Genomic DNA, 13,260 nt, shown 5'->3' with positions numbered 1-13,260 from the left:
TCATATCAATTGCATAATATTATTGTTTGGAGGAGGGGGATTCTGCTTCCACATATCCTCCATGCTATTTACTAATGTAGAATGATGTACTATAGTGCTGATTTTGTGTTTGCCAATAAATCAACAGCAACACACTGGCCTGGGCTAATTGTTTGCTATTGACAATTTTAGTACGGGTTTCCTGAAATCTTCCTCAGCACGTCACTGATGATGGTCCTTTGTAAACAGTGTAGCAAGCTTCTTTTCACCTGTAGCTTCTACTAGCTTTCTATCTACCACATGGTAAAAAAATTGAGGGACCTCATAAATCTTCTCGTCTCAGTTGTGTTGAATACAGAACAAATCCCAGACCCAGTAGTGACTTGATCCTACAACACCTCGAACAGGCTCTGCCTTCTGTGTACACCCTCCAGTGCCTAACTGGTAAAGTAGATAATAACAATAACAACAACATGTAGTGTAGGTGTGTACCACAACAACTGGGACATGGAGCTACCTGTACTAACACACTGACTTCTCCCCAGCTAAGAAGACTTATTGACACATGAACATGTAGTCTACACCTAGGCTTGCTCTCACATGTACACTTGTGTGCAAAATACACACGAGTAGAGAAGGCGTGTTTGGACAAGCATGGCGGATGATTCTTCTCGTCACGAGCAATATGCTTCCCTGGCGTGTTGGTCTGAACTGGATAATGTTTTACGTGATAGATTGGCCTGGCTTCACCACTCCCTTGGCAGCGATGTTTTACCCCCGGTGGAAGGAAGTGTTTAGATGATGCAATGCTGTCTACCAAAGTATTCTAGCCTCTGAGAGGATATTTTTGGCTAGGAATAATAAAGAGTGGCTGAATGTGACTAGTATTAGCTAATTTATATAGCTTCTTTTTATTTGATTTTTATATTCACACCCTTGCCATGCCCACGCAGGTTCTTCCGTAGGACCATACAAACGGTCGCATGTGACCGAGGACTATCACACTTTCTGTAATTATGTACTTTCATCACTTCATAATTGATGGTTTTCTCCCAACGCTCACATTGCAGCTCTGCATGAGGGCAAAGAAGAAGAGACCAAAATTAGAACATCATTAATTATTTATTTGATCCTCGTCGCGAGACTACAGGAATACTTTGCCACGCCCACGGATTTTTATTTGCACCAAAACATAATAATATTAACAAATAGGCGGCAACCAATAGCTGCTAACGTACAAAGGGTACTTGCAAAGTGTATCCAAAATTATAACAAGCGGAAAAATGGGGAATAAAATGAGCAAGAAATCTGAAAATGACCCTGATCCAACTACAGCAGTTCCACAGGAGACGGTTCAGGAAGTTTCAACTAGTTCCATACTTGTTGTACAGTCCTCCTCGACACCATCAGGTTAGTCCAGTAGTGAACTATGCTATGCACTGATGTGACTAATTACAGGTAAACTGGGAGAAATGTCCACCAGTGAAGTGTTCCAACACTTCTTTCCACAATTAGTAAACATACTCCCAATGAATGATGTCACATTTATTGCGCAATTGTTCTCATCCAAACTCCTTCCTGGTAATGTTAAAGATCAAGTGCGATCACAAGTTACACCAGCTGATAAAGCAACATTCTTTCTGGATCATGTGATCAAGCCATCATTATTAACAAGTGGTCTTGGTAGTAGTTTTAATAAGCTCCTTAAAGTGATGGAGGATAGTGAGTATGATGATGTGAAGGAACTATCAAAACAGATTAGAAGTAGATTGAGGGACAGTCAAGCCAATAATGAGACTGGTGAGTTGACCAGAATAATATTGAGAAGATGTTCTATTGTACATGTGTTCTGTAGGTCTCCATTTAGCTACTACACAGTGTACAAGTGGTCCTCCTGCTGTAAAGAAGTTCAAGTATGAATCCTTAATAGATATTGAAAGATTAAAGGCTAGATATCTCAGACAACCACCTACCTCTAAAACTGACTGGCCGAAACATCGTGTGACCCAGTATGTGAGGTTGGCTCTTGTCGAAAATGAAGATGTCACGCTACAAGATGAGAATTTGAATGAGATCACCAAATTGACATTGAAAGGTGATGTGGATAAGATCTTGAAGAAGAAGGTGCCACTTGGTGACCTAAAGGACATCTTCAACAAACCTTGTCCTCGTTTGATACTAATAATGGGAGCCCCAGGTGAGTATTACAAAGTATTAGTAGTAGTGATGTAGTATGAGTTGTGTAGGTATAGGCAAGACAACCCTTGCCAATGAGATCTGTGTGAAGTGGGCCAAGGACGGATTTTTAGCAGAAGATTTTGACGTCGTGTTGCTAATTCCATTGAGATCAGTCCAGTCAGGTTCAGTAGAAGAAGTGGTAGTGGAGCATATCGGTGGAGAGGAGGCATATGGGCAGTTGAAAAAATCTGCAGGTGCAAGATGTCTGATATTTCTGGAGGGACTTGATGAAGTTTCGAGAGAACGTCAAAACACTGATAAGTTTTTGGTACGTGTTATCGAAACATGTACGCTACTAGAACAAGCAACAATATTGATCACATCAAGACCTCATGCTTGTGAAAATATTAAAACTGATAGGATAGTGGAAATTGTTGGGTTCGGACAGAATGAAATAACAGAATTTGCAAAGAAATCTTTAGCAGATGACAAAGCTCTCAAAGAGTTTCTACTAAGACTCCAAGACTATCCACATATCCGTAGCCTTTGCTACATTCCAATGAACTTGGTGATGATAGTGGATATATTTCAGGTGAACAAGAAGCTTCCGTCAACTCTAACTGAGTTGTATAAACTGTTTATTGTTATGATTTTACAAAGACAGGTCAAGAAGGAGAAGATTTCATTTTGTTTACATGTAGCACTACCAACAGCTAATGAGGAGTTATTGTGTAAACTGTTTAATGGTATCCCCAAACAGGCAGTGAGAACAATATTTGTGTTGAGTAAATTAGCTAATTGTGGCTTCTTTAATTGGTACAGCGATAAAGAAGAAGAAACTAGATATGGCTGGACTGAGAAGTGGAAGGACCCAAAAATCATATTCACAATGGAGGACCTCATCCAGTGTGGCATCGAGGTGACAGCTGACTGGGATGGGTATGGATTGTTGAAAGTGACACACACTCACCGATTACCCACAGACACTATTACGTACAATTTTACGCACCTCACAATTCAAGAGTTTTTGTGTGCTGTTTACTTATCAACACTGTCTGACCAAGAACAGCAGCATATACTGACTATACACTTTGACCATTTTCCTAAGGTGTTTATTTTCTTGTGTGGCCTAACAAAATTAGTGTCTCCTGTAACATCACAATTTGTGTTAGAGAAGTTGAAGTCAAGTAGTAGGACTGATGTTCTTACAGCATTACGTTGTGTGTATGAAAGTGGAGAAACTGATCCACCTCAGTCAGCTACTCCTTTTGAATTGGATTTGAGTTTCACTATAGCTACTTTGCAGCCATATGACTATCTTTGTGTTTGCCACACGTTATCATGTTATCCAGTGTTGAAGGTGAATATGGGAGGGTGCCATATTGGTGACAATGGTGCAGAGTTGTTAGGAAAGAATTACAGTAATCATGTACTACAAGAATTGATCCTTGGTGGTAATGATCTCACTGTGACTGGAGTGGAACATATGATGAAGATTGTGATGAAAAGTTAGTCCCACTATTAACTGTTGATATACTGTGTGATGTTTGTGTGTTAGTGAATTGACAACACCTCACTGAGCTGTATATGTACAGGTAGTGTCTCATTAAGGGTGTTAAATGTTAGAAGTAATCCTATCAGAGATGACGGGATATCATTGATAGTAGAACATCTCCATGGTAACACTACTCTGACTCAACTGAGGGTGTATGATTGTAAATTATCAGCTAAAGGTACTATATAGTGTAAAATGTAGTGTTATACTGTATACAGTGTATATGGAGTATTTGAAGGATATAAATAACCTTTTAATGATTTTTACATATGACTCTTAAGTCCAGTTCATGTTACATAAAATATCTAAATTTGCTGAACCACTTCAATCCACAATTCATGATGCCAACTATTAGTGAAGTGTTAGGGATTTCCCATTATGTTGTTTGGTGGTGTATTTATATGGCTTCTTAATCATAATTAATAATTACTGTATATGGTGAAAATTTCCTAAGGCAAATTATTTACAATCATTACAGGTGCTAGTTGTGTTGGCAGATTTTTGAAGAATTGTAACCTGCAAGCCCTTAACATTGGAGGAAACCCAATCGGGGATGATGGGATATCAGTGATGATGGACGGGTTGCAGTACAACAAGACCCTCACTGAACTGGATGTGTCTGAGTGTGAATTATCAGCTAAAGGTACTATATGTGACCCAGTCTGAGAAAACCGGTCTTATCGCCCATGTCAGCAGATTTGATTTTTCACCCAGGATGCAAAGCCACGTGAATAAACTATCTAATTCCACAATCAAAATCAGCTAGACTTGAGTGGTCTGGTTTCGCTGGCTGCTTTTCCCAAGCCCAGTGGCGATCTGTACGTCTGGTGTGGGGCCTTAATGGAGCTCTGGTCAGCCTGGAGATGACTATGTGTAGCTGTACAACTCTGTGGCCGGCGTTGAATAAGTACCTCTGCTGTAAATTTCCTTTCATTTTAGCCAATTTTGAGACCTCAATGGCCCAAAACTTGGCCTAATTCATCCCTTGACCTTCCTTTTCAATTTTTGAACACCATCTTGCCCGCCTTCTAGGGCCCCCACCTCCCATCCAATTTGCAGCTCGCCTGATACAGTCAACCTCGGTTTAAAAACTATCTAAACTGGTGGGAAACTTAGTTGTTGGCTACTTGCACAGTGGATGCTCTGGAAGGTAAGGAATTGGTGTAAAACGTATGAAAAGTTGGTACACATAGCTTCAACCATTGGCAAGCTACAACACACTAAATACTTAAAACCGGCGTTTCTTGATACTTTTAAATAGGCGATAAGCCCGGTTTTCTCAGACTGGGTCACATATAGTGTAAAATGTAGGATGGTAATGTATACATATACATGGTGGATTGTTTTGAGGATGTAAATTTCCCAAATGTCAGAGTTTCACCCTTACACAACCTTATGGCTACCATGTCCAACTCACATGAGCTAATGTTGTATGGATCGTTGGTAATTTATTGAGAATTTTTAGTTTTATGGAAACACGTCTATTCATGAAATTGATGTTCCTACACGTGTACATACAGTAACAAGAGTTGTAGTATTGGAGACTGTTCCACACATTGTATTGTTGTGGTCAATCAATATGGTTTCTTTGCTTTATAAGGTTAACAGATAATTACAGTATGTTGTTAAATTTTAACTGTTGCTATTGTTTATGATGACTACAGGTGCCAGTTGTATTGGTGAATTTCTGAAGGAGAATTGTACCTTGAAAGTCCTTTACATGTACATTAACCATATTGGTGATGTTGGGATCTCACAACTTATGATGGGACTACAGTCCAACACTTCATTAACTAAACTGAGTATGCAGGACTGTGGAATATCAGCTAAAGGTACAACATGTAATAGTTGTAACACTGGTGGGAGTGGTTTACCTGATATGTACACACTCACCCTTGGGCCTCATGTGTACATGTCAGACAAAGCACAACCACATGTGTTACAAATAACATGTTTCACTTCATTGAAGTACTGGAAACTACAACGCAGTACTGAAGTACATGTGGTACAGTTGATAACACATTGGTTTTTGGTGCCAGAGTGTATATACAGGTCTAATCTAATCCATGAGAGAGGTGAAACATTTTTGTTTGTTGGGATTTTAAGGAACAGATCTAGATATTTAGACTTGTTTTCCCTCAACTCAGTACTGAGGTTTTCATCAGTGTTCGAATCTGCATGACTCCGTGCGTGAGAGCATACCAGTTAGCGTGATGACAAAAGGCTGAGTGTGCAATCACGCTAACTGCTACACACTCACGCACGGCGTCATGCAGATTCGAATGCTGGTGAAAACCTCAGTACACAAAATGTTTAGTGTCATTCTTTGTCATAACACAGCTAGTTGGTGTACAACTAGGTCGTAACATGACAAAGAATGTGCCTCGTTAGTTAACATTGGATTTGTACAGTGAAAATTACCTTTGACCCACCCACACATACAGTGACACCTCACTTAGTGACCACCTCTATAATGAGACCACCCTGTTAGGTCCCTTAGTATGTATTTAGTGACCTTGTTCATTATCAAGGCCATAATAATTATGTTTTGATCCTATTAGCAGGCTGGTGTCCATATTGATGAGGTTTCACTGTATTAAAATGTGTATTGTGTACGTGAATACAAAGTTGTATTGTAGGGGATTACCCTGATCATGTGGTACTGTATGGTTTCCTCAGTTGACTATAATCTCACCAATGAAAACATCAGATACTACATACTGTTATTGAAATTTCACACATTTGATATGAGACAATTTTTGATGGAGTAGATTATTTTCCAGTACCATAATACAGTGGAACCTCAGTTATCCGAACCCCTTGGGACCAGAGGTGGTCCATAAGTCTGAAAAGTCTGTATCTCTGGAACTGTGCATAAATAACCTTAAAATAGCGTGAAGAAAAATTTTGAAAATATCAGTATTTCCAACTACCCTAGTAGAACAGTCACTACTCTAATAGAGCAGTCATATCTGTGGTCGGTTAACCAAGAATTCAGATAAGTGGGGTCCGGATAACTGAGGTTCCATTGTAATATTATTTGTCTGTATTAAAGCTGGGCTCAAATAAATTAAATGCCAGGCCCAGTATAATTGTTTCAATGTAATTTTTCTCTTAACAGAATTATACAAGCTATGCTGTAGTTGGGTTTTTGCTCAGTGGGTCACGATTGTTATTGTCTACTGATCACTACAGGTGCCAGGTGTATTGATGAAGTGTTACAAGTGAATGATGTACTAGAAGTGCTTGAGATGGGATTTAACAACATCTGTGATGATGGCATCACTATCATTGCAGGAGCTCTTGGTAAGAGCAGGATCAGGATACTGAACGTATACCAGTGTGGTATTACTGTTACTGGAGCAAAAGAACTAGCTATAGGTTTATCAGTAAATCAAAGCATCAAGGAATTACGTATTGGTGGTAATCCCATCACTGTTGAGGGAACTCATCTGATACTACAATCAGCTGTGAATAACAAAGTCTGTGAAGAAGTGGATATAGATGATGAACACAAGGAAGACAATGAAGTACAAAAGATGATAAATATCCTGGAAACCAGACAAAAGGTAGACACTTATATAACATGGTATAACTGTTGTCATGGTTACTAGGCCAAGAGGGATAATAACTCTAGATCTACTGATGATGGAGAAGACAAGGAGTTAGTACATGTGGTTGACTCCAAGTCAAGATCTACTAATGTGTAGTACAGTGATCATCAAGGGGTGGGTGTTGATCAGTAGTAATAATGTGTTATGATCATGGTAACAACAGGTCACTATGGTAACCACTAATCATCATTGTAGAGAACATGTTATAATTCATTTAATTGTACAATGTAACAGTGACTCACCTGATCCAGAAGGGTGTGGTCGGTTAATTACAATAGGATTTTTTTTTACCACAAGATCTTGGATAATTATTTAGTGTATTAAAGTGTATAAATTTTACATTACTCAATTAAATTACAATATCTTGTCAATTCACGTATATAGTTAATTGGGATATTGATTACCACTGGAGCTCTTGATCACATGATCCATTCAGTCACAACTTCACATAACCTGGCAACAAGTTTAAATACACAACAGATCACACAAACATCATCCTACCTCACATGACTCCAGATAATTCAGACAAGAACCATGTATACACTCAGTTCCACATCTTCACGGTAGAAAATTTATAAGCCTGTGCCAGTTCAGCTACTAATGCAGTCTTGTAACATCTAGGGGGTGGGGCTAGAAACTTGCAGAAGTACACACCCACTAGTACATACCATGGAGCAGTAAGCTGATGAGTGAAGTGAGCCTGTCCAGTTGCATCTGCTTGATGACCAGCCAACCCTTCTCCAAGATCTGTTCTATCTGCTCACTCCAATTCACAATACCTGAAGAAATCAAGCTATCAAATTATTAACAGAATGACACTCTGCCAAACACACAGCTTGCATTATTCACACATAGTTCTCAACATAACACACAGAAACAGTTTGGTAGCTTATTATTACACATAATTTATCACACTGAAGTGCAACATCGGTTACCCCCATCACAGTAGGGGGTCATGATATATAATAACCAGGATACTGTATAACAATGTGTTATGGCAAAGCCAGTTAAGAAGTGTGCTTAACAAAATTGCAATACAATCTAACTACTCCTCTATGTAAACTAGGACCACATACAAGCCAAGGCCATGGTTGTATTTGCTGGTAGATTGGATTGGTAATGTGGCAATATTTCTCTGATCATGAGCTAATGAGGCTCAACTGTATGGAACAATTTGATGATGTAACAAGTACATTAGAGAGTGAAATAGTTGAAGACACACAAAAGAACAGCAATTCCAAGCCTTCATTTAATGTGTAAAGCTGGCATATCAAGAAACACTGGGACACCTATAGATGCACTATTCAGAGTCAATGCCTCCTGGGGCAGGACTAGTAACCCACAGGGGTAATGTACAAGTTTACGCTAATTAGATTCGCACCCCCATATATATAGGAGTAATTTTGCATACCCCTACGCAAAATGTCTCCTATATATAGAGGAGTGCTTGTACTGAAATAGTGTACCCCTACGCCAAGCAGCACCCCTTTATACTCTAGGAGAAATTTTGTGTAGGGTACGCAAAATGTCTCCCATATATTATAGGAGAAATTTTATGTAGGGTACGCAAAATGTCTCCTGTATATTATAGGAGAAATTTTATGTAGGGTACGCAAAATGTCTCCTGTATATTATAGGAGAAATTTTATGTAGGGTACGCAAAATGTCTCCCATATAATATAGGAGAAATTTTATGTAGGGTATGCAAAATGTCTCCCATATAATATAGGAGAAATTTTACGTAGGGTATGCAAAATGTCTCCTATATATTATAGGAGAAATTTTACGTAGGGTACGCAAAATGTCTCCCATATAATATAGGAGAAATTTTATGTAGGGTATGCAAAATGTCTCCCATATAATATAGGAGAAATTTTACGTAGGGTACGCAAAATGTCTCCTATATATTATAGGAGAAATTTTGCGCACCTTACGCAAAATGTCTCTTGTCTCCCATATCATAGTAACTGTATATTAGGGATCATGAAGATTTGGGATTTTTTTGGCAAATCTCAACCCAAAACCATCCTCACAATACCTTCATGGCACCTTGGCAGTTTTGGTCAGTAGTATAGTGTATGCATCATGAATTTATCTATCCCTTGTACCCTGCTATTGGCGATACAATAAAGATAGAAACTAGAGTTGGGCGGTATGAGATTTGTCAAAGCCGGTACGGTATTATAGAAAATATCACGATACAAAATAATACATACATTATGACTGGTGAACCCACGCATACTGCATATGAAATGGCGCTGTGCACCCTAGCTACATTAATTAATGTCTGAAAAGTGAAGTATCTGTTGTCAGCTATGTTCAACCCATTACACAGCTTAAATTCTGTAGCAACTTGTTGAAAGCATTTAGAGTTGATCTGAAGGCTTGTTTGGGCTTAGTTTTGCTTTACCAATACTGCCTCAATTCGTGGGATTTGTTGTCCATCTACTTGAGGCATAATATATTGATAACTGACAGTGTAACAGCAATACTGGATCCCGTTAGGATTCTAACATAGGAATATACTGCTGTAGGTTTTGCCGTCATAGACATTAACGGACTACAGAATTAATTGCGGAGTGCTGTCAGCCTATAGAGGTGTTGATAACCATAAAGTGTCGCATCAGTCTGAGGTGCTGTACGTACCACCTTTTGCTGCTGTGATCTTTTAATTTGGTGATGTTGATTGCAACAAGTGTTCTTGCAGTAACTAATCCTAAAAGTGTGGTCACAACCCCTTGACACACAGCCCTACAGAGCAAAAAGTGGTGTTACAATGCATCAATAAGTGTAATAGAATAGATGCAATTGTAGTTCCCTAACACACGGTGCTACAGAACTAAAAGGGGTGTCGCAATGCATCATTTTAGGGGTGTTACTAAAGAGGTGCAATCATAGCTCCCTGACACATGGTGAAGGGATGTTGCAACACAAAATTTTGTACAATAGGCAGCACCCATGAGTGTAGCCGTAACCCTGTTTTGCATTCATAGAGTGTAGTCACAACACCCTATTACTTTTCCAGTTAAACAGTGGTGTTACAAGTATACCCAAATTTTAACAGTGTAGGGATTCCCACACATTTGGCATGAAACACATTCTTCATAACATCCCTGGATATGTATTGTTGTCTGCATTTGCAGTGTGATATGTACATGTGCTTTATATCTCACTGTTACGTCCTAATTCCTTCAAATGTGCTTTATATCTCACTGTTATGTCCTAATTCCTTCAAATGTGCTTTATATCTCACTGTTATGTCCTAATTCCTTCAAATGTGCTTTATATCTCACTGTTACATCCTAATTCCTTCAAACGTGCTTTATATCTCACTGTTATGTCCTAATTCCTTCAAATGTGCTTTATATCTCACTGTTATGTCCTAATTCCTTCAAATGTGCTTTATATCTCACTGTTATGTCCTAATTCCTTCAAATGTGCTTTATATCTCACTGTTATGTCCTAATTCCTTCAAATTCTTTACTCTTTGGATGTCCAAAGGAAACGGAGTCATCTGGCCTGCTTCACAGCATTCTAAAATATGCTGCCACATCAAACTCTGCTTCCACACTTTGCTGGTAGGATCATTTCCATGCCACAATGAGGTGGCTACTGTAGTAGCATCATCACCTTGCTCTTGCATCTTCTTACAGGTAATTATTACACTAAGAGTTAATAATAGTGGAGGGAGAGTGTCTAACACTGTATAGGCCTGTATAAAATGATCTACTGTTGCCATTCTCTCTGTCTCTCTCTGTGTCCATGTATCTGTGTGTGTGTGTGTGTGTGTCTCTCTCTCTGTGTCTGTCTCTCTGTCTGTGTGTGGTCCACTAGTGAGTATCAAGTGAAAACAAAACAGTATGTAAGTTTTAGAGTACACTGAAATTCACATTATTTTGTTTCACGGGCATAGCAAAGTTTGTAAGAAAAATCTCAGCAAAAGGCTTGCTAAAATGGTTCTAGTGCACATTTCTGTGACTTATTTTTTGATTTCATTTTCAAATGAAAACAGCCCTTTTCCACCTTGCAACAATCATTTGGATTCAGATTAAATTCCCCGATCTACATAGAACAGTCGCAGTGCACACAGCAAACTGAACTCTGAGCATGATCTTTTGTGGTCATAATGGCATTTTGAGAAAAGTGGTTTTCCGTCCTGTAACGTACGTGGGTGGACTATTCAACTCCAATACAGTAGTCAATTGTAGTGCACTTGGAGCCGGTGTGGAGATAGCATCCGAGGACTGTGACATTAGCTGTCATTCTGTCTGTCTGTCTGTCTCTGTCTGTCTCTGTGTGTGTCTCTCAGTCTGTCTCTTCAGTACTTTTTTATTAGTGTGCTATGGTCCCTACTCTAGTTGAAAATTTCAAAAAAATTTTTGTGAACTTGTTTGTTAACTTTTTGTAAGTAAAAATTATTATGACTGATCAACCCACACATACCACACCAAAAGAAAGAAATGGCACTGCACACCCCAGCTATATCAATTATCGTTTGAAAAGCGAAGTATCCGTTATCTCGCTGATCGGATCGGTTGCCAATATGGCAATTTCCACCATATCGATAATCGGCACCAACGCTCTACAAACTGATATTACTACCGATAATCAGTATGGCAAAAATACTATTATGGTGCAATGAGGTATTAATTTACATGTAAAAGCCTTCTTGCTCAGTATACAAACAAATAGAAATCCTATATGTAGCACTATACTACGAGAAGCCATATGAGTGAACATACAAGCAATACTGCCTCATCGTCAGAGGAAGGCTGGTTTTTGGGTTGTTTTTTCATGGGACACACCCACACCTTTATGGTCCCTACTATACAGTACTATCGTACTGTATTGATGAGGACACTTTGAATAAATTTTGTATACCCAACACAAAATGTCTCCTATAATACCCTATGTAATATTTCTCCTGTAATATATGGGAAACATTTTGAGTAGGGGTATGCAAAATTACTCCTATATATATGGGGGTGCGAATCTAATTAGTGTAATTTTATCTTTACCCTAACCCACAGGAGGTTATATCGTCTCACCTGTTACAGTTAATAAGTACCCCACTCACAAACACATACACACTTATACATTTACTCTGCAGTTCTTACCAAGAGTAACAGCTGTCGTTTGTTTGGTAGAACTACCAGATTGCTTGACATCAGTCAAAGTGGCCTTAACATCTTCAGGTGATGACGATAGCTGATCTGATAATGTTGCTGTAACCATGACATTTGCTGTTGTACCTGGTTGTCATGGAAATTAGGATATAACACATTACCATGGTAACAGACCACACCTCCTTTTGGCAGGTGTAGAACGTCATCAATATATCCAGTCAGTTGGTGTGCTGGTTGCCCCTAGCAACAATGCTTTCCCAGGTTGTGAATAGTTGTGCTAATAGTCTCTGGTTGGGTTGTTGTGACATGTTACATGCCTGTCTGCTCTTGTGGGCAACTGATAATAAGTCTTTACCATAGTTGTGAGTTTTCTGTGTATAGGGCAAACAAAAATAGTAAGACAATGAACATCTGTACACTAGTAATTATAAGTATTGGACAAAGCTGCATAAAATAAACTCTGCATATATGTGTACTGTACACTAGAATATCATATCCCATAGTGGGTTATTGTCAAGGTTGAAATTTTTGCAATAGACATTCCATTCATGGAAATTCACTTGTGGATTGTTACTACTAAATTTTTTGAATTTTGTGAGATCCGCCATTCACAATAACTTGCCATACGGTAGCTTATGCTATCCCTTAGTGGTTGAATTGGTTATGTATGTAGCCTATACTATGAAACAGCATGTTTGAGATTTTCAGCTAAACTACAGTACAACTGTTACAATTAACTCCACAGCTAAACAAACATCATTTTAGTCATGAGTCATCAAACACAATGTTTAATTACCAAATGGCTCAG

General features: G+C 38.7%; 3 protein-coding genes across 10 annotated transcripts in view; 2 read left to right on the top strand and 1 right to left on the bottom strand.

The window, feature by feature from the left end:
• LOC136240998 (protein NLRC3-like) overlaps positions 1–13,260 on the top strand; it is a 69,857-nt gene that overhangs the window by 35,150 nt on the left and 21,447 nt on the right. The gene's annotated exons all lie outside the window — the stretch shown is intronic.
• Positions 976–13,260, top strand: part of LOC136240995 (protein NLRC3-like) — a 30,540-nt gene continuing 18,255 nt past the window's right edge. The window contains exons 1-10 of one of the 3 annotated variants that reach the window (XM_066032087.1): positions 978–1,389; positions 1,438–1,779; positions 1,835–2,176; positions 2,226–3,665; positions 3,753–3,890; positions 4,191–4,355; positions 5,377–5,544; positions 6,908–7,281; positions 7,327–7,440; positions 7,490–7,513. In XM_066032087.1, coding sequence (XP_065888159.1) covers positions 1,263–1,389; positions 1,438–1,779; positions 1,835–2,176; positions 2,226–3,665; positions 3,753–3,890; positions 4,191–4,355; positions 5,377–5,544; positions 6,908–7,281; positions 7,327–7,422 — 3,192 coding nt within the window. In that variant the 5' untranslated portion in view covers positions 978–1,262 and the 3' untranslated portion in view covers positions 7,423–7,440; positions 7,490–7,513. The other 2 variants (XM_066032089.1, XM_066032088.1) reach the window with 2 other exon arrangements.
• The window catches only part of LOC136241017 (mannose-1-phosphate guanyltransferase alpha-A-like), a 37,135-nt gene continuing 31,499 nt past the window's right edge, over positions 7,625–13,260 (bottom strand). For 3 of the 6 annotated variants that reach the window (XM_066032164.1, XM_066032168.1, XM_066032167.1), the window contains exons 12-16: positions 12,632–12,823; positions 12,444–12,578; positions 7,995–8,105; positions 7,828–7,943; positions 7,625–7,779 (exon numbers count right to left, since the gene is read on the bottom strand). Coding sequence is in view for 1 of the 6 variants with exons in the window: in XM_066032163.1 (XP_065888235.1) it covers positions 7,924–7,943 (20 nt within the window). In the remaining 5 variants the exon portion in view is untranslated. Of the gene's footprint in view, positions 7,780–7,827; positions 7,944–7,994; positions 8,120–12,443; positions 12,579–12,631; positions 12,824–13,260 lie in introns of all 6 variants that reach the window. The other 3 variants (XM_066032163.1, XM_066032171.1, XM_066032165.1) reach the window with 2 other exon arrangements.

This window comes from Dysidea avara, chromosome 12, assembly GCF_963678975.1.
Source record: "Dysidea avara chromosome 12, odDysAvar1.4, whole genome shotgun sequence".
NCBI classification, from domain to species: domain Eukaryota; kingdom Metazoa; phylum Porifera; class Demospongiae; order Dictyoceratida; family Dysideidae; genus Dysidea; species Dysidea avara.
This window is presented reverse-complemented; position numbering and strand designations above follow the sequence as displayed.